General features: G+C 38.8%; 1 protein-coding gene across 1 annotated transcript in view; it reads left to right on the top strand.

Moving 5' to 3' along the window:
- The window catches only part of GAP43 (growth associated protein 43), a 97,688-nt gene that overhangs the window by 43,325 nt on the left and 32,057 nt on the right, over nucleotides 1–22,306 (top strand). Inside the window, exon 2 of the mRNA XM_001107824.5 lies at nucleotides 9,356–9,953. Within this exon, the coding sequence (XP_001107824.1) occupies nucleotides 9,356–9,953 (598 nt within the window). The remainder of the gene's footprint in view (nucleotides 1–9,355; nucleotides 9,954–22,306) is intronic.

The following is a 22,306-nucleotide window of genomic DNA, read 5'->3' as shown; positions in this document are numbered from 1 at the left end:
TCTATCATCAAGCTGCTACACTAGGTGAAGATTTGGGGGATGGATAAGTTAGAGAAGACTGAGAAAGAATCAGTTGGTGTGTGTCAGGTGATAGTGGAGTGGGACTGTGATTTAACTTTGACAGTGTAAACAGATCTTCCCCCTTCCCAAGATAAGAAAGAACAGAGTTGAGTATTGTAGCACATTTTACATGGTTTTCTGCTTATCTCTTTGAGAATAGATAGCTCAGTAGTACTGTAGAGTTAAGAAACAGCTTTTCCACTCTCTGAGTGATGATACCTGCAACCATCGAGATGAATACAGTCTCGTGACCATATCTCCTCTGATATTTATCTCATCAACATGCCTTAACTTAGTGTCATGATGATGCAGAAATTACTCTGAGAGAATAATGGTGATGGCAATCACTATGATGAGAATGATGGTAGCAGCCACCCCTTTCTGAGTATGTGCAAAGTGTCAGAGACTGTGCTGGGTGCTTTATGTACATTAACTCATTTGATTCTCTTATCAGCACAATGGGATAGTTTTATTATTCCCCCAGCCTACAGATGAGGAACCTAAAACTGACTTGCCCAAGGTCAGGATCTACCAAGTAACTGGCAGAGCAGGAATTTGAACTTACACATGTCTAACTCCACAGCCTATGCTCTTAAGCACCAGGGAATATTAACTTTTATGGGAGGAGGACTAAGCGTGGGCTTTGTCATTCAGAAGCTGGATGACACTGGGCTCCTTCCTGGTTCCTCATCTGTGTTGATTATAAAACAGGCACAGTGATGTGTTCCTCACATGATCGTGATGAGGATTGAATTGAAATACTAAATGTACATACTGTGCACTTATACATGTAAGAAGAGAAAGGAGAATGACAGCTGGAGAGTGGCTTGATGAAGGCTCCAGCATGAGTAACCTGGAGCGAGAACACCCAGCCAGTGAGCTGAGTGCTGCCCATTTATACTCTCTGAGCTCCAACGCAGTGTGGCATGTGGTCATGCAGCAACTAAAAATAACTTTTTTTTTTTTTTTTAGTATCAACTATGTGCCAGTAGTATTTTAGCCACTGAAGCTTCGAAGATTGTGAAAACCAGATAAAGTTCTGCTCTCAGATTGTTTATAGTCCAAGGGAAGATTCAGTTAGTAATAAAATAAAAACATATGGCAGATGATCATAAGAACTAAGAGGGAAAAGACAGAGAAGTGGACCAAGAGTGACAATATTTGAAGAAGGGTGTGTGGTAGAGTGGGTGAGAAAAGTCTCTCACTCATTTGTTCATTGAACAAAATGTCTCAAGTACCTACTGAGTCAGACTGTAACTTGTGAAGGGGGTTTAATTAAGAAAAAATAGATGAACAATCATTATTTGTTATAGTAGGAAGACTATAGTAATTTAAGTAAATACTTATCTTATTGCATCTCACATTTTTAAGTATCCAACAAAAGACACTTCACAGTGTCTTACCTGGAAGGAAGATTGTTTTATGCTAAGTTCCCTGGGCTCTGGGGCCGTCTTCCTGCTGGTGAGCTCTGACCATCTTCAGGAGCTTGGCATGTGCTTTGCTCTTGGGGTCTCTCAACTGGGAAAGATTTGCCGCTGGTGGTAGTACAGGAGTTTGTCTGCTGGTAGACTGCTTTTCTGTCTTTTTCTTGATGCATTGGCTTCCTGCAGCTCTTCTTCTGTCTTCAGTTGCTAGCAGAAGAGGCCTCACAGTCCCTCTCATGGACTGGTCTGTGATAGCCTTTTTGCCTGAGTGGTGGGGAGTTCCACCCTTTTGTTTCTAGCTCACAGTGGCTGCTAAAGGCATAGCAACCTCTCTGAGAGCAGAGTCTAGTGTCCCCCTCACTTTGCCAGCCCTTCTGTCCTTTGAGCCTGTCATTTCTTGAGGGAGTCAACATGTGCTTCTGCAATGGGCAGTGTTCATTAGAGGGTTTGCTCCCACTGCTCAAGAGTGGAGATGCTTCCTCCCAGGGCTGACTTCCCATAGGTATTTTCCTGAGTCTCAGAGATTTTGACCCTTGATTCAGTTACATGACTTATACCTATGTCTGCTATACCCCAAAGTTTTCTAGACGAGTTTAGTCAAGTTATTCTGTCTGGCTTGTGCCTTGGTACATGATCAGCATGATTAATGTGCCTCGTCGCAACAGTGGGCCCTTCCAACCCCAGTTTAAGGAAGGAGACTTCCTTTCTTGAATAACTAAGGGACTAGTTATTCCCAGCCCACTCCCCTTAAGCCTTGGAGAGCAATACACAGATTAAATGTAAATAGAGGGGAGCAGAGATTCTCCAGCAATCTCCCATGGATATTTTCATCAATTTTATTTATTTATTTGAGACAGAATTTTGCTCTTGTTGCCCAGGCTGGAGAGCAATGGCGTGATCTCAGCTCATAGCAACCTCTACCTCCTGGGTTCAAGCAATTCTCCTGCCTCAGCCTCCCGAGTAGCTGGGATTACAGGCATCCACCACCACACCTGGCTAATTTTGTATGTTTAATAGAGACAGAGTTTCTCCATGTTGGTCAGGCTGGTCTCAAACTCCCAGCCTCAGGTGATCTGCCCACCTTAGCCTCCCAAAGTGCTGTGATTAGGGGTATGAGCCACTGCACCCGGCCATTTTCACCAGTTTTGCTAGTGAAAAAGCATATAAGCAGGGAGCAGTGCCTCACACTGTAATCCCTCCCACTGTAATTTGGGAGGCTGAGGCAGGAAGATGGCTTGAGTCCAGGAGTTTGAGACCAGCCTGGGCAACATGGTGAAATGTTGTCCATCTTTACAAAAAATACAAAAATTAGCTGGGCATGGTGGCACATGCCTGTAGTCCCAGCTACTTGAGAGACTGAAGTGGAAGGATTGCTTGAGCTTGGGAGGTCGAGGCTGCAGCAGTCATCTGAGATAGTGCCACTGCACTCCAGTCTAGGTGACAGAGAGAGACCCTGTCTAAAAAGAAAGAAAGAAAGAAAAAGTAAACAGACACACAGGAAAAATAGTTTTATTGATATGACTCTAACAAGTCAATAGATAAATATAAATCAGTTGTCTTTATCTTAGATGTATTATTATTTTCAAGTGCTTGTTTATTATTATGATCAATGGCATTTCTACAGTTTTGCTATTTCTCTCCTTGTTAAACCTCTGCTTACTAATTTCTATAATTGGGGAATCATATACCTGTTGTAGTCAGATGCTCTTGAATTCCACCAGAGAAGTGAAGGATTTTAACAAAATTGACAAAATCGAATCCAGATTTCTTCACCTATCATTATCTTTCTGAAATGGCACTAATAGAGATGCTCAGATTTTGGATTCATCCAACAAATATTAATTGAGCATCTACTTTGTGCCAGGCACCATTCTAGAAACTGGGCATTCAGCTGTAAGTAAAATAGGCAAGGTACTTCTCAAAGGCTGAGTTTTTTTCTGTTTGAAGACATAAATTGCAATATGTTATTTGCCTCTTCTATGTCTTTGTGGGACATAATAGGGTTATAGATATATAAAATAAAATAAAACATAACTTTTCAGAGTGGAAACTGAGTTCTACTCTGATAATGCTTTATACTATGTTGAAGATACAACCTCATATTATCTTGGAAGCAGGTGGATTGTACATGTTGAATAAATAATACATTAAAGTGGACTGAAGACCCAGCTTTTGATCACCAGCTCTTATCTGAAAAGTTAACATTACTACCGCAGTTTCCAATATGAGACATTTTGTTTCCTTTTACAGTTTCATTGCTTCTCTGTGCATCCTGCTCCCCATTCTGCTCATCCCTTAGTTAGGTCTTCAAACCAGACTTCATGTTGAGGGATCCGGTGTATGCCCGCTGTGCCTTTTCATCTTTTTAAAGGACACTTTCTTCCTTACACCTGCACCGAAACCTGCAGTGACATTCCATCTATAGAACTGGAGGAGGCTGGCCCACCGTCCTCTCTCTCCTCCATAAGGGATATTTTACTGTGTTTTTGATCTTTGTCTAGGTTTAAAGAAAGTACAGAAGCTCCACTGTGAACTACTTTAATACTTGCACATTTTCCCTAAAGTCAATTGCCATGGTATCAATGATGCTTAAAAATAGAGTAAAATTTTGTTATGTGAATTTCACCTCAATAAATTATTAATAAAAAAATAGAGTGAGCCATAAGTAGGTACTTCCTAGATTTCATTTATATTTATCAGCACTTTATTCTGGTTCCTTTACAGGCTGTACAAGATTCTGATAGGCATGAAAACTAGAGGATGTTTAAAAAAATATTGCTTAGGATATCTCCGGCCTTTCAAGTTTGTTCTCAAAAATAACTTTGCTTGATCAAATGGTTATATTTTGGTTTACTAAAGATGTTCTCAGAAAGAAGAATTTGTGTACATCAATGATTTGTAATACACTTAAAATTCAATCCTGTTTTTTAAAAATTTAAGTATTATAATAGTACTATTTATAGCTAGCAGAAGTAGATACAGGGCCAAGTTTTAATTTGCTTGGAAGGTTGAGGCATTCCTATGATAATGGGGAAAAGTGAAATGCATTGAGGTATCCCAGATGAATGGATGATGTTATTTTTAGTTCTGAATGTTAGCCATTCATGGATTTTTGCCTAGAGCTCTTTTGTAACATGTTGAATGCAAACATTTGGACATTTTAGAATAAATCTTAAGTTGTCCATTCCTCCTTTCCCCAAAGGAAAAGAAGACCAGAGCAACAATGTTGGATATTTAAGTAATTACTTCTTATTTCTGGCTTTCTTATCTGTAATTTTTAAATATCAGTTAAAATTATTGTTTATTCATCTAATGGATTTAGAAATTTCATTAGTGTCAACAAGTTACTATAATGGTACTCTTCATTTTCCAACCAATATTCATCTGAGATTTTAATGTTTGTTTAAAAAGTAGGGATGTCCTATACCTTGGTTTCCTTTAAGACATCATAAATTGCAGAGCTCTCAAACAAATCAAAGAACTATTAAGCCATAACAATAAAGATTCCTGAAAAACTTACGGTAACTCATAATGACACCCTTCCTACCTCTAATGTACTGCATTGGAATGTCCTCTTTACTTAATTCGTAGATATCAACAATTCTGTGTAAAAATGAAATAACTTTGAAATTCCCTCAGAAACATTTGAGTTCATTACAAAGCTTATTTGTGGTAAGGCTTAGTTTAAAAAATAAATCTATCTTTAGTGACATTTATGAGCTGACTTTTTAGCCATTTAGATACCAGGATTCTTTTTCTGGACATTTCATCTGTAACTCACAGTTTTAGAGTGTTGTCCTCACTTGAAAAGATGAGTGTAAGATCAGGTGTCTACTGCAAATTCCTGGGAAGTAACTGATTGTTAAAGTACTATGGTGTGGTTTAAGTGTATTTTCAAAAGGATTCTATATGGGTAGACACAGTATCCTTCCATTCAGTAGCATTTGTACAGTGCTTCACAGAGGCACTGAATATTTTAAAATTAATAAATGAATGAAAATGCTGACGTGAAGCCTTGTGGATTATCTACTACAAGTAAGTCCAAGCTATTCCAGGTCAGTCATGCAATAAAATTGGACTTGAAGGTAGGTGGGAGGGGAGAAGAGTTGAGGTCGAATACAAGCTGGGCCGCTGCCTCCCTCACTTGCTCTGTGAATTTAGGCAAGTCACTTAACTTTTCAGAGCCAGGGCTGCCCCTTTTGGAAAGTGAAAGTATTGTGCTGAATGTGCTGAGTAGTCTCTGGTTTCTCTGGGCTTGAATGTCCTTCATCTTAAGTAAGCTCTTCTATTTCTAGTGGGGAAAGGGTCAAAGTGTTCTCAGAACCTGGGGCTACTCCACATAGCCAGTTTTGGGAAATGTTCTTTTTCTCCTTAACAAAATACACAACAAAATACACTCCCAGTCCACTTTCCTTTATACTGTACTGTGAAAAGAATTTTACCAGGAAATAACCTGTAATTTAAGGAGTATTAATAGAATCAATTAGAAATACAAAAGAAAGACACACAAACACAATCCAGTGTTGTCTAGCTTTGAACCCAGTTTTACCTTAAAGTATTTTTATTTATGGATGTCTCTGTTCCATCGCTGAAGTCTGCCCTCTTCTTAGCCTGGTTTCTTTCCTTCCCTTTCCTCCCCCCTCTTCTTTCATTTCTTCATCTCCTCCCCCCTTCCCTTTCTTCCTCTCTCCTGCCTTTCCTTTCCTTTCCCTGGGTCTGTTTCTTTACTGCTATCTGGAAAAACTTCTATTAATTGTCTTTTTTTCCCCCCCAACTAATCTGTAAAATTTAGTTTTCCTAAATCTCTAATGATGAAGTCCAGCAGTTTCTCCAGGATGAGCTACATGCCTGTGGAGTACTTTGAGCATCTTTTTGGGGATAGTCACTTATTTGCGTACCTGGCTGTTATAAGACTGTCTTCCCCTCTCTCTCCTAACTCTTGTTTTTCATGATTCTCCCCCATTCTGCTCACTCCTGCTTCCCTTGAATTTCTTATACTTCTGGGTTGTTTAGGTGAGGTTTGTCTCACAATCTTGTCACCCTAGTCATAGAATCTGTGTTCAGAAGCTTAAATTCTGATTTTTTAGAAAATCAGAGTTGCAGATGCTTTAAAAAATTGAGAGAGAGAAAGAGGAGGAGAGAGAAAATTGAGAGCCCTTTTTTTATCCATGTAATTTCTTTCTTTATATCATGTAGACTCTCAGCTTCCTTCTCTTTGTGATTTCCAGATTTTCAAGAGTTTCATCCCCCTATGCCTTATGTTCATAAAGAAAAGGCAGAGATCTAAAATTTTAGCTTTCTTGAGTCACTAGGGAGCCTTTTGTGGACACCTGCCCCTTCTGAAATAATTGACTTGTCTACTTTCACAAAGAACAGTATTTGTATTAAAGAACCAGTTGGCATCAATACCCAAGTGCAGGTGTCCTAACATATAAGATGGTGCTTCATTCAGAAAACTCAAGATAGAGTAAAATAAATTATCAACATCTTGGCTCCATGCTCCAATCACAACTGTTAATTTTACAGGGTTATGCTTCCATCTCTGAGCAGAGAGTTCCTGGCAGGGACAGCTGCTCCCGTGTCTCAGATTGGGCTGTGCTCATCCCAGTAGGTGTCATCAAGAGCAGCAGGGTAGCGAGAAGGTGATAGTACATCAGAGAACTGAGTAGTGGAGGAGGGAGCAGGACGGGCCTCTCCAAAGTGCTTTTCACTTACTCCTTTAATCTTCGTGTATATACATGCATGGTTAACTAAGGAAGAAGGAAAAGTTGACTTGAATTTGACTGAGAAAATTATCAAACCTGCTTTTACTCTTACATGTATCTCTTTTTCAAAAATACTTTTGTGTATCCACTGGTATGTTGATGGTCCTATGCAGCAACAGGTCTGTATGCTTGTCCAAAGAACGTCTAACAGTTCCACATCATGATTAGCAGGAGCTGGGTCAGTGGGGCAGAGCTGGTTTGACAGGTGGAAAACTTGTCCTGAGTTGTTCTGTATTAGCTTACCTCCTAAAATGGAGCAAAGGTCAAGGCCAATCCAAGATTGAGAACAGGCTCTGAACATGTTACATGATAAACACTCTTTTATTAGTGGTCTTTTGAGGGAAAGTTGCTATGCTGTTCTTTGCTATTATTTCTGCTAGAACAGTGTTCACAAAAGTGAACAAAAGTTCAATGCTCGAAAGTTAAAGAAATTTAAGAATGGAGACTATCAGTAGGCATGTTGGGGCACCATGGTAAACAATGGAACTGGATAGAATTTTGTGTACTTGCCTACACAATTCTTTCTATGACCATACCTGCTGTTCCTATCCTCTGATTTAATTTTCATGTGGAAAATAGTCATTTGCAGCATACATTAAGCTACAAATGTTGCCATCAAAAGGTAAAATTCTATATGCTAGTCTCTTAGTACTAAGATGGCTCTATTGATGATAATATGAACACATTTTAGGTTCCCAATTGCTTTGGGAATAAGGAATTGTGACTTAGTGAATATATGTTGCTTTTTCAAAAGGAGAAACAGTGTTTCCCATCATTTTTTAAAATTCAGGAATAACGGTCTTTTTTTATTCAGATTTTGAAGGTTTGGTATGTTTATTATTAATGTTGGACCACATGCAAGAGAAAGTTAGACGTTATTTTGTGACCAGCATTGTAAGTTGTCACATTCTGAACAAATCCCCTAAAGACGTGGAACTCATTTGCATTTTGCATAAAATCCTGATGGAATTTATGGTTTAAACTTTTACTATACTCTTTGTCTTGAATTTATTAATTTCCTTATCAGGCTTAAAACTTGGGGGGAAAGTAGACTTTTGCATACTATTTTTTTAAGCCATAAAGTTTTATACAAAGTCCTTCTCAAAAACCCTGAAAACCCTGTATCTTTCAGAGGTCTGTGATAAAAACCTGGGGTGAATGTGATTCGTGTTTTGTTTTTGTTTCTGGTTTGTTTGCTTTTTGAGACAGGGTCTTACTCTGTTACCAAGGCTGAAGTGCAGTGACACAACAACAGCTCACGCAGCCTCTACCTTGCAGGCTCAAGTGAGCCTCCTGCCTCAGCCTCCTGAGTAGCCAGGACCACTGGTGTATGCCACCACACCCAGCTCTGTAGAGATGGGGTCTCACTATGTTGCCAGGGATGGTCTCGAACTCCTGGGCTCAAGTTCCTCCTGCCTTCACTTCTCAAGGTGCTTGGATTACAAGTGTGAACCACTGTACCCAGCCTGTAAATGTGATTTGAGTTGTCAAAGTACATCTAAAAAAAAAGGCTGGTTTAAGTTTGACGTGGAGCAACATTGAGCTGGGGAAAGGAAATACATAGACAATAATGCCAGTGGCCGGATGCAGTGGCTCACACCTGTAATTCTAGCACTTTGGGAGGCAGCGGTGGGTGGATCACCTGAGGTCAGGAGTTTGAGACCAGCTTGGCCAACATGGTGAAACCCTGTCTCTACAAAATACAAAACTTAGTTGGGTGTGGTGGCACATTCCTGTAATCCCAGCTATTTGGGAGGTCGAGGCAGGATAATTGCTTGAACCTGGGAGGCGGAGGTTATGGTGAGCCAAGATCATGCCATTGCACTCCAGCCTGGGTGACAGACTGAGACTCTATCTCAAAAAAAAAAAAAAAAAAAGTTGCCAGTGATTCTGGAAGGTCCAAAGGACATTACTTTTCCCATACAATACTGTGGGGAAAAGATGAGGCTTGACTTGAACTTCCAGAGTACTGTTGAATTCTTAACTCCACAAACAGTGCCTGGCACAAAATAAATCACTTAATAAATATTTGTTGAATGCTGAGATTTAAAGGAGAAGAACATCACTGGAGCCCTCTCCTTTTTTTCCCCTCTTTTCTCCACAAAGGTTGAAAAAAATGATGAGGACCAAAAGATTGAACAAGATGGTATCAAACCAGAAGATAAAGCTCATAAGGCCGCGACCAAAATTCAGGCTAGCTTCCGTGGACACATAACGAGGAAAAAGCTCAAAGGAGAGAAGAAGGATGATGCTCAAGCTGCTGAGGCTGAAGCCAATAAGAAGGATGAAGCCCCTGTTGCCGATGGGGTGGAGAAGAAGGGAGAAGGCACCACTGCTACCGAAGCAGCCCCAGCCACTGGCTCCAAGCCTGATGAACCCGGCAAAGCAGGAGAAACTCCTTCCGAGGAGAAGAAGGGAGAGGGTGATGCTGCCACAGAGCAGGCAGCCCCTCAGGCTCCTGCATCCTCAGAGGAGAAGGCCGGCTCAGCTGAGACAGAAAGTGCCACTAAAGCTTCCACTGATAACTCGCCGTCCTCCAAGGCCGAAGATGCCCCAGCCAAGGAGGAGCCTAAACAAGCCGATGTGCCTGCTGCTGTCACTGCTGCTGCTGCCACCACCCCTGCTGCAGAGGATGCTGCTGCCAAGGCAACAGCCCAGCCTCCAACGGAGACTGGGGAGAGCAGCCAAGCCGAAGAGAACATAGGTGAGCAACCGCGAGGGTCAGATGCAATGGGTGGATGGGGAGGGGAGTTGCTATTTGGAAGGCCAGGCCACCTGGGTCATCAAGGGAGAGGAAAAAGTCTAGAAGGTGTTTTCCAGAAATCAAGGGAAGCTGTGCTTAATTTCCCAAAGTGGCAGGACTAAGAGCTAAGGTTACATTCCCAAATATCTCCATGCCTGAGAGAGGACGCAGGCAGGTCTATGTAGCAGCCAGTACTAGAAAGATCTGGCAATTATCTTAATTGGATAGACATATGCAGTCAAACTAGATAAATCTGCTTTAAAAAAGTATTCTGTGTGCTGATAGACTTAGTTTAATAAGTAATTACTGAGGCTACATATATTATATGGATGGGAATTAGCTAATGTGATTATTTGGCTCTGGAAAGTGCCTGGTATAAATACAGCCATCCTCTTCTTGATCCAGATTATCTAGTGTGTGAATTGCTGGCAGCAAATGTATAATCTCAGACCACCCTTCCCTATCTCACATTATGTTTCTGGGCATTCTCTCCATCAGTTGGTGAGTAGTGTGTGTATATGTGGGTATGCTGAGAGAATGTTAATTGTAACATTAATTGGGGTCAAACATAATTGGGAAAATAAGTCTGTCGATGTTGCCAAAAACAAAAGAAAAACCCCAAATACAGAATATGTTGTGAAGTCAAACATAAATAATCATTTTATTATTGAAGACACAACTTTCTACAATATGCATAAATAATTGAGGGTTCCTATGATTACAAAAAGGTACTGGATTCTCTTCAGTTTGGAACTGTAACTTGAAAGTTGGAGTGTTTTCACTATTACTGCTCAATTGTGCAGAATTGGAATAGAATATTCCCAGAGCAAGATAAATTCAACAGAGCTTTGTCCCTGGAGACTAGATCCTTCCCTCATCTCCAACACATCCACAGTGGGTAAAGGAGGCCAACAGTTTCCATTATCTTTCTCTAGTCTAATATGACCCATAAATACTTTCCAGCCCCAAAGATCCTCAAAGATAAAGTTTCTTCTATGTCCATTTAAAAGATTGGGTTTACTCCTTTGGAAGCGCCTCGGTTTAACCAATGATGTTTGTCATCCAACAGTCCAAATACGGACTGAGCCACAGTGTGCTCCTTGGGAGAAAAACTATTCCATGGGAATGGTCTGAGAAATGTTTTGATATCTGACCATCAGATTGAGAAAGTAATGATTGGACATTTACTTTGATATACATTTCTCCAAAATCAGATACTACAATATGGTAGGTGGTATTCTAGATATTTTAGGTCTACACTTCTTTCATCTTATCCCTAAATTTCTGTGAATAAGATGCCAGATAATATTAATTAACATTGTTATTAGCATATTCCAGCTCTGGATAAATCATATGCTTCTTTTCATTTTGAATCTTTATTCTAACCACACAACTGTCCCAGGGGCCAGACATTGAGGTTTAGAAGATGGGAATTTTTCCCTGGAAAAGGTAAGGCATGTGATAAAAAGTGGGGTGTGAGTTTTAATTTACTCAGCAAAGCAAAACTTAACTACTTTTCTTTAGATTTAAGCTTTGAGCCTCAGATATAATGTCTGGAAATCACTTTGCATATAGACAAGTTACGTAATGTGTCATTTTCATAAATCTTAGAAATTAATCATGCTTTTAAATACAGAACAGATCTGACATGGCACAGACCATATTTTTTAACTGGGATTTCTAAAGTTGTGAGAAACAGAGACATGATGTTATTTTAGGTATATGCTTATGATTTGGGTTGATAGAAGGATTTCTTGAATCAGTAAGAAGTCTAATATATATTTTAAAAGAAATTAAGTTTTATTATTTTTCAGGTTATGATAACTCCAAATGAATTAATGAAATATTTTATGTAGTAAGTTGTCAACAAATGTCAAATAGTGAATATAAATTGATGAAATTTAAATTCTAGATAATAATTTGTTCACTCATTTATATATTTCTCTTGCATATTTGCTTATTCTGTTCATTTATTTGATTAAAAATGTGTCTGGCCAGTGAAAGCAAACAGCACTCTTCTCTGCCCTAAATGTTACAGTTTCTGACTGAAAAATATCTTAATTAATCAGACTTTATCATGTGCATTCAAAGGTGATTGAAAAAATAGGTGAAGTTCAACTTGAAGGTAATCACAAAGGGCAATTTACATTATTTCTTAGAGTTGGGTAGGTATTGTCCTCTTGGTTAGATTCAGAAATGCTGCCTGTCGTTTCTTTCTGGATTGAGGTATCTATTAGCCTTGCCTGCTCTATGTGACAAGCACAAATTACCCCGCTGTGATGAATCTCATGGGATCACAGAAGGTAGAGATGACAAGGATATCTATCACATCATATCAGGTCCAAATTCCCAGGTGCCCTGTACTGCATTTCCTCTTTCTTCCACTGTATTTCATTTTAACCTGGGTTAAAGTAGCAGCATTTTCCACTGGGCTGTACTGTTTGGAAATGTGTGGCTACCATGGGTTACTTTAGGATTCTACAGCTGCCTGGAGGGGCATGGATGGACAGTCTAAGAGGGTGCAATAGGGTAAGGGGCAAAATAGGTACAAAGAGAGAATCCAAGAAAATAATTTCTGTCAGTATCAGGCTTAAAAATTTTAGATCAGATATGATTATTACTTTAATACCTATGGAAACGTTGCAGGAATTATAAATGTTATTTATTTTACTTCTTTTACTACTTACTACCAACCTGTTTGTTATGGGAGGATGTCATTTGTATTTTGATCTTTGAGGTTGGTTGATTATTGTCATTGTTTTAAATTCTCCAAGTATGTCCCCCTCGCCCTACTTTGCCACTCTGCCTGCCCGGCTCTTTATGTGCCTTGAACCAAAACATTTCAGTGCACCTCTGATAATGATTCCTTTAGAGGGAGAGGAGGATTTAAAACATCTGTGGGACACTGCCCCATTCAGCCATGAGTAGAGAACTTTCAAGCCCCCTTTAATGATTATGTCCTTGGGGTCTCCTGCCGAGCAGTGCCACTGTGCTCACTGGCTCTCAGTGAAGGAATTCTCTGTTATGTCTCCTCTTCTCCATGGTAGCCTATTGATTTTCCCCAACAGAGGACTCTACTGTGGTCATATTCAGTGATGTGGTACTACCAAGGTAACCTATCTAGAAGGCTATCAATCAGTGATATTGATTGGGTGACTGCCACAGGGTCCTTGACTGATGCTAGTTGGAAGTGGAGTTCTGAGTGACTTCATATGTTCTGCATGTTGATCTTGGCTGCATTGTATTTTCATGGTCTCAGTACATCTTGCAAATTGATGCCATCAGTAATGATCAAGAAAAGAGGGAGGAATTTCCTTTTGCCATTCCCTGAATAGAAAAATTAGCTTAGTGTCTCCCTACCTCTCTTCCTCCTCTTTTTTATCCTTCCTTCCTCCCTCCTTCCTTCCCATTCTCTCTCCTTTTATTCTATTCTTCCTTTCTTTTTCCCTTCTCTTTATGTTAACTTTCTTCTGTGCTAGGTATTCGGGTCACCAAGATGAGTAAGATATGATCCTTTGGCCTCATGCAGTGGCTCATGCCTGTAATCCTAGCACTTTGGGAGACCGAGGCAGGAGGACTTGAGTCCAGGAGTTTGAGACCAGCCTGGGCAACAGAAGGAGACCCCATCTCTACAGATGATAGAAAAAATTAGCAGAGTGTGGTGGTGTAGTCCAAGCTACTCTGGAGGCTAAGGCAGGAAGATCACCAGAGCCCAGGAGATCAAGGCTGCAGTGAGCCATGACTGTGTGCCACTGCACTCCAACCTGGGTGACAGAGTGAGACCCTGTCTCAGAAAAACCAAAACAAAACAAAAACAAGATATAGTCTTTTGACCTTAATGAATTCTTACTTGATAGTGGGGGTAGTGTGAAATTCAGGGAATGACATTGAAAACAATCATATTTATAATCTCAATTAAATTCTGCAGTTGGTATGGGGTATTCTCTCTACCAATGCACTTTGGACAAAATATGAATGAAGCAGTGCTTCAGGGGCCAAGATGCAGTCTACTACTTACTATAAAAATGTTTTATAGAATGTGTGTCCTGATACTCAAATGATTAACGAAGAAAATGGAAGCAAAATTTATAATTTCTAGAATGATAATTATTTGTAAGAAAATGAGATACCCAGCTCATATTTCTGGATTAAAAATTATTTATGTTTCCCAGAACAATAGTTTCCCTAAGGTCCAAGGTAACCATCTATTTTTCAGCTTTCCAAAAGATAGGTCCACTTCTACCAAGCTGTGTGTTAGATGTGAGACTTTCCAAGGATATTTACACTTATTTGGCAGGGTGCTTCATGAGCAGTTTTGATTTGAAATGTGGTTTCAACCACTTCCTGAATTTATACACAGCTCACAAAGAATGAAAATTTTGGTTGTGGAAGTCCATAAATGCTGTTTATAAAACATGGCACCCTGTCAGATACTCAGTGGTATACCTCTTAAATACTGTTGATTATTAAGCTTTCATGGAGCACTTTCATATTGCTAGAGTAATCATTTTTATTGGCTTTTCTTGACAACAGCCCAATGTCATTTGATAACATTTTTCTTTCTATTTTTACATTCCAAGAATAGGGACAAAGTAAGTGGGTATTCTGGCCACACATACAGCCAGTGACAAAACAAGGGTCAAACTGATAGAACTCTAAATCCTCACCTTCACTGTAGCCCTACAGTTCTTTCTATTAAGGTGTTATGCTTTATCTCAGTTTCTTCATTTTCTTTTTTTCTTAGCTGTTGTGATGATCTGATGCTATTGGGAAATACCAACAAGGACCTTACTAGGACATTCTCTGTCCTACCTGCCCTGTAATATAATAAGGGTAAAAGATCTTTGAACTGAAATAAAGAGACCAGGGTTCTAGTCTCAATATTTCTACCAACAAGATGAGAGATTTTAGGAGAGTTATTGCTTCTCTGGACCTCATTTGTGTCATCCTCAGGAAAAGGGACTACGATAGTTGGTTTTTAAGGTTTTCTTTCAAGAGTTAAAATATAAAAGTCTAATAATAGGTGGCACTTAATGAGCATTTATTAACTGCCAGGTACTGTGCTGAGTGCTATGTGGGGATTGTTCCATTTAATCATCATAACCACTCTGTGGTAGTAACGTAATAGTGTAATTTTCCCTTTCCTTTTTACAAGGAGAAATCTTAGCTTTAGAGAGACTATGGCACTTAATCATTGTTGACAGCTAGCAATGTTGAACTAGAAGCCTAACCCTGAGAGTCTGAGAGGTCACATGCTGAATGCTGACACTTATCCAAGTGATATTCTGGAAGAAACAAAGAGAAGAGAAATGTCTAAGGACCCCAGCAATGTGTTATAATATAAGAACATCTCTCTTCTTTGGATAATTGGATACTCCAGACTCTTGTCTGGGAATTATTAGGGATAGCATTTACAGATGGGTATCTAGTAACTACCAAAATTCCTGATCATAATTCCCTCACAGCCCTATCACCCCAGAATTATTGGGGATATTAAACTAGTTCTGAGTCTTAGATTCTTATTTCAAAAAACACTCCAAGGACTGTTTTATTAGACCTGAGAGACCTATAAAGATCAGTTGAAATTGATTGTTCCTAACAGGTATATTACTGACTCCATCAAATACATCAGTTATTCCAGGAGGATCTGAAAATTAAAAATTGAAATTTTAATATCTTAATCAGATGAAAGTCATTTTATTTATTGTAGGCAATTGCTACCCTAAGTTTAGCTTATCAGAATTAGTATCATTTTTATATTCTTGTTTAGGTCTACCCCCCTTTGCAAGAGCATTTCCAAAGGATCTGGTACCTTTATAACTAAAATATTAAAGAATTTAATAGAAGAGACAAATTAGAGAGCAATCATTAACTTTTTTTTTTTTTTTTTTTTTTTTTTTTTGAGACAGAGTCTCGCTCTGTTGCCTAGGCTGGAGTACAGTGGCACGATCTTGGCTCACTGTAACCTCTGTCTCCTGGGTTCTAGTGATTCTCCGGTCTCAGCCTCCCTAGTAGCTGGGATTACAGGTGCCCGCCACCATGCCCGGCTAATTTTTGTATTTTTAGTAGAGATGGGATTTCGCCATATTGGCCAGGCTGGTCTCTAACTCCTGACCTCAGGTGATCTGCCTGCCTAGGCCTCGCTGGGATTACAGGTGTGAGCCACTGCGCCTGGCCCTTTCATTAACTCTTTAGTTAAAAAGAGTAAGTAGAAAAAAGACAAGATGAAGGAATGTGTTACAGAGTCACAGAACTCAAATTATTGAGGCCATTCCTTCATTCTTTCATAGCTTATATTAAATTGTTACTATCACCTCATAAAAGAAGCTGAAAAACAGAAAGACATGTTCCTCCCCCAGTTTTAAAGTTGTGAAACTATATTTGGAACTAAAAATTAATATTTCTTAAAATATAGACTATTATTCAGATATTAATACACATTCATAAAATATTGTTCATTTTTCTCTGCATACATGTGCACACACACACACACACACACACACACACGACAATCTTGCAATGGTAGACCAGGGAGGCATCTCTGAAGTGGGGGATATAGGGCTTCTTAGCCACCCATCCTCACTTTTCCATAGTCCTTTATTTTCTTAACTATTAGATAATGGGCTTAAGGGATGGGGTTGATAGTAGAGAGGTTTAGATAGAGGGGCAAAGAATCTAGGAAGAGTCAATTCTAAGAAAGTTTGTTATTAGACTAGAGACCCAGAAGACAGCAAGAATATCTCAGTAGAGGTTTGTAACCCCATCTTACACTTGAGATTGAATATAAAGAGTTGAAAATGATGTTTTCTGATATGACTGGACTCCTGATTTATAATCCTCCTAACCCTGTCTCTGGATGGAAAACTCTAGCTGTAATAGCTACAGTGGCTATAGCCTATAGACAGCCATCATTTGCTATCAGCAGTTTCACTTCTGTCTTACACTTAATTCAATATCAGTGTATTTCTATATGCTTTTATTTCATTAAAGTAATTAAACAGCTTCAAGGTTTAATAAAACCTTGGATGCTTATGTAGAGCAATGGATACATCTGATAGACATCTGATAAGCTTTTTAAAATTTCGTCAGTAGACTGTCATTAAAACATAAAGTATTATATAGACAAGCTAATACAAGCCTCTTCCAATTCTTCTTTTTTTTTTTTTTTTTAACTCTACATTCACAGTAGTTGGATCTTTGACGATTAGTGAAATTGGCTAACAGGCCTAAGTGTGTGAATTGGGCTATCAAATGTCCTGAGAAAAGGTAGTATGGAAGATATACAAGTTAGATGTGATTACTCAGCAATCCTCACACTAATTTGTAATCTCCAAATCACAAATTAGAGGATTATGAGAATTAAAATATTTCAGGTTGATCATCTCACACCCCTCTACTTGGAAGGGAAATTGTAGTTCTTAACATATCTTCAGGGGAAGAAAGTATTCTAGGAAGGTTTTTTGCCTTTCTTTGTAAATCATACTCAACATAAATGTTCTATCCTGGTGGCACATACACGTGAAATAACTTTTGAAGGCTACCCTGTTTTATTTTGTTTTTCCAGTATGAGTTAGTAGAATCTTTTGGAATTTAGAATAGAAACAAGAAGCCATTTACCTAAAATGATCCCTCCTTACTGGGGCATGATGAATGTGTGTGTCTCTCAGATAAAGTGGAGATGAACATTTCTGTAGCCTTGGAAAAAATGTTCTCTTCTATGGTGTGTGACAAAGTGAAGAATATAATTTAGGTATGTTTAAGCACTGTATCCATGCCTGTAGTATACCCTTCTGCCAATTTCCAGGCACTTATGTATACACTCACATTCAATGTGTAGGGAAAGGGCTGCCCAAGAAATTAGACTGTAGGGAAAATCTGGAAGAATGGTAAGTTCCACATTTTCGTCACCCTTCAGGCCCAAAAGAAGTAGAGAATGGCTCCAGGAACACCCCTCGTCTCTCTGAGGGTGTGTGGGAAGAGTAATGGTCCTTTCTCGGCTGGTCATGTAATCAGGGTATGTTTGTGAACCTACAGTGGGTTGGGGAGAGCTAGGAGTTGGGACTAAAGTTATCTAAGATGAAATTTATAGTGCCTAAAAATTAAAACCCTGGTTTGGCTAATTAGGGGAACGTTATCCAGGAAGAGTTCTTGGTGTAGAGGTTGCCTCAGCTGAATCTTAAAGGATACATCCAATGAAAAGGGATATCGTTTATTTAAAAACTTCAGAAACCACCTTTCATTCAAATTAACACACACATATAAATAAATTGATTCAGGTCATAATTTTGCAGCAGCTTTTTAACCTTCAGTGGAAAAAGTAGCTTCATGTCTGTGTTGTTTATTATTGCATTTCCTGTTGTTTATTATTGCATTATGACAATAATTTGAATGAATAATATTATGCCGTAGAGAAAATCCTAAACTGACCCAGGAAAATGAATACAGAAGCTCACTGGAAAGTTCCATTGTTACTCAGGCCCATGTCATCCCTGAGGTTGCCAGAATTCAAACCATTTAGGGCTTCATAGACCAGTGTGAGCATTTTGCATTATATTCAGAAACATATTGAGAACTAGAGGAAGTCAAGGCTGCTTCCTACTGAAAGCAGGTGATTAATTTCACTCCAGCCACATGAATGACCTGTGGGTGGCCCTTGCCAGTGTGTGACAGGAACACCCAGGGAAGAAATGATCTGCCAGGTTCCTTGGCTTCTTTTCCTCATCTGACACAATTAAGTAATCTTTGCAAGGTGTGTAAGAGTCTACTGAACCTGCTGTTGCTCCACTATAGGGTGAATTGTTAATGTGTTCCCAAACCAACAGTGCTGGGACACAGACCAGTAAACAGGCTTTCCCACTCCTTAGTGCAAACGTAATTTGTGTACAGCCTGTGGGCTATTCAGATTACAGACCATGAGGGATATTGCCATGGGAGGCTGAAAGGATTCTTCCCCACACAAAAACTGCAACTTAAAGTCACCCTCATGTATCTGGTAAAAAGACAGAAAGTGCCCCACTTTGTGAAATTCTATTCCAGTTTAAAGGGCTAAGAAAGCACAGAGTTCAGTAATGTGGTTTCAGCATTCTCCCCATTGGTGTAATCAAATCCTTTTAGAAGGAAAACTAGTGGTGGAAGATTTTTGATTTCCTCCTTCCTCTTCTTTTGATACTGTGGTTTAATTATAATAGATTCATAAGAGAACCTGGCCCCTATGGGAAGATATGTTAGTTTTATTTTTCTTGCCATCAAGGTGTAAACCATTCATTATGATTTTATCAGATATCTGCAGCAGCGTGCTGGTAAACTGGCTCTCCAAAAAATAAAAGAAAACTCTAAAAGCTTTGATTTGTAGTTTTTGCCAATTTCTATGGTATAAATACTCCCATCCTAGCTGATTTCAGGCTACCAATGTGTTATTTCCAAATAAGCAGTTAGCAAGAGGTGCTAGTATCTTGCTCTCAGCAGCCAATGTTAGTCAGCTCCAGCATACCCCAAATAATTATATTTTAGCAATTTGATTAATTTTATTTTGATAATTCTAAAATACTAGGAATAGTAATTATCAACTTCCAAATAATGTATCAGTATAAAAGCATATAAATATCCATTTGTAAAACCACATAGTTATGTACATACATATGTGATCACATGAGAAGTATTTTCAACATTCAGTCTTTTCTGTTGAGCATTGTACATTTGTTAAAGGTTAAGGAAAAAAAGTAAAGTTTAGAATTGGTATTTTTATATTCAATTAGAAAAACAATTGCTACTGAAGGAATTCATACATTGTCCTCAAAATTTGATCTGAGCTGTATCTTTTTAATGCATTGAAAGGCTTTTTATCTTTTTTAAAGGAAAGTGCATAATTTATTACATTTTTGAGGTTATAATAAAATGGATACTTAGGAACTTTAAACATGAGTTAAAAGTAATCATCAGATATAAAATTCTCAAATCTTGGAACCCAAAATATTAAATTTTAGAATTTTCTTACAACCTCTTTCTCATGATTAACATAGTTTGAAAATTATTATGTTCTTTCATGAGAAAAGAAGGAAAATTTAAAAATAGACATGTTGATGGAGGCAATAGTTCTTCTCAGCTGGTTTCTCAGAGATGATTTCAGGGTTCAGATTGATTTACAACCATTTCACATTTAATGCAGAGGAAGAATTGACTATTTCCTTCCCTCATACTAATGTTTAGTGAGAAAGATGCTTTTAGTGCTAGGAGGAACATTGTGAAACAATGCCTTCACAGAGGTAGAATCAGATGAGTGAGTAACTGCTGAAGGCAGACATTTTCAAAATTGTTAGCCTAGGCACTCTTTGCTCAAATGAGTTTAAAATATATACACTAAACCCCAAAGGAGAGCTGCTTTGGTTGAGAATGATAGGGGAAAGTGGAGATGACTGAAAATGCCCAGAAATCCCTATTTTTTTTTTTTTTTTTGCATCTGTCCCTACCCTCTAAGTGGATCATTTCTGAGCCCTGAAGTACAGTTTGAAAAATGCACATTTAAGAAATTTCTCAGCTACTTATTGTCTACATGTGGACAGAAACAAAATAGTCAGTGCCAGTCGATCTCATTTACTGTACTGTAAGCTGATCTTTACAATGAGTATGGATAACTGCACCCATATTGATGATATAGTAGATTCCGTGTATTACTTATAAGGTCAACAGAAAATTGATTCATATTACAGTCCTATTTTTTAGTTGCAGATAGGACTGGTCTTAGGTAACTTCTAACCATGGTTTTAGGTAACTAAGCACTGTTCCATTTAATTTTAGTTCCATTGGTATTAAAACCATGCAGAATTTGTTCTCTAAATGATATTTTACAGATAGTAGTCCCAAAGAAAATTTATTTTCTAGAATCCTCAATCAGTGAACTTTGAGCTGTGTTGCTGGAGCCTGGAGTTCCATGGAGCAGCATCTCAGCAGTAGTTTCTGGGAATTTGGGTTGTTTTGCAGAGGCCAGGTTAACAAGGATTGGGGTCCTATCTCACAAGCCCCTACACCTCTACCAAACTATTTCTTGATCTTGGTTAAACTTTGATTTGACATTCTAACTAATAATAGTTAAAAATCACTGTTTTAAGCTTAAGGCCAAATTCAAGAGGTCTTCAATCTTGGCAAGATTAAAACTCAACATAATTCAAAACTCATCTTTTCAGGCAGGCACCCACTCTGTATTTAGCTTGAATTGTTTATTTTATAAACAGATACTGCTCAAATTCTAAAATTTGACTTGTAGTATAAATCATAAACAAGTGGAATTTGAATGACTCACCCAGGGTTACTAACCAAATTATTTTATTATTTATTTATTTATTTTTGAGATGGAGTCTCACTCTGTCACCCAGACTGGAGTGCAGTGGCGCAATCTTGGCTCACCGCAACCTCCGCCTCCCGGGTTCAACCGATTCTCCTGCCTCAGCCTTCCGAGTAGCTGGGATTACAGGAATGTGCCACCATGCCTGGCTAATTTTTTGGATTTTTGGTAGAGACGGGGTTTCGCCATGTTGGTTTCACCAGGTCTCAAACTCCTGGCCTCAAGTGATCCACCCTCCTCGGCCTCCCAAAGTGCTGGGATTATAGGCATAAGCCACTGCACCTGGCCCCAAATTATTAAAATTATTATATCCATGGGTACTGGGTCTTTAACTTAAAAAATAGGCTAATAATGCAGTAATACTTTTTAGTTCTACTCCAGTGTGCAACATAATTGTATAAATAATGCATTCCTTCTGATGGGATACAGCTTAAAAAATTCTATCTATACAATTTTGAAATACCCACAAAAATAAAATTTCTAGAAGGTTAAAGGCCAAAATCAGTCTCAAAAATTCTAAAAAATCTGTTGCCTTTCTTTCTCCCACTCCTTAGCCCTGGTAGACGATAGCTGTTGGTGCCTCTGTTGAAGCAAGTGCCCCAAAGGGAAACATGCATGGGCAATGGGGCCAATTCTTATTTAACTCCACGGACTGACATCCTCAATGCCTCTTCAGCGATTAACATCACAAGTGACACAACTCAACTGGGTAAAAGGGATAGGTCCCATGATGCCATGCTCACTGTAGGCTTAGGGTTTGAGGGGACTACTTGAAAAACCACTCATACAAAGCTATGAATTTATACCTGTCCATATCAAAGCCCCACATAAAACCTCCCAATGCTTGCCTGCTTTTTGCAACCTGAATACAATCTAACTTATTTCTACAGCCTAGGAGGCCTCATGTGATCTCATGTGTTAGCTTTCTGATCAGATGTCCTTCTACTCTGCCCTTCTTCCCCATTCTCTAGCCCTA

Source organism: Macaca mulatta, chromosome 2 (assembly GCF_049350105.2).
Source record: "Macaca mulatta isolate MMU2019108-1 chromosome 2, T2T-MMU8v2.0, whole genome shotgun sequence".
NCBI lineage: Eukaryota > Metazoa > Chordata > Mammalia > Primates > Cercopithecidae > Macaca > Macaca mulatta.
Note: the sequence above shows the minus strand (reverse complement) of the source record. Positions and strands in the feature narration are given on the sequence as shown.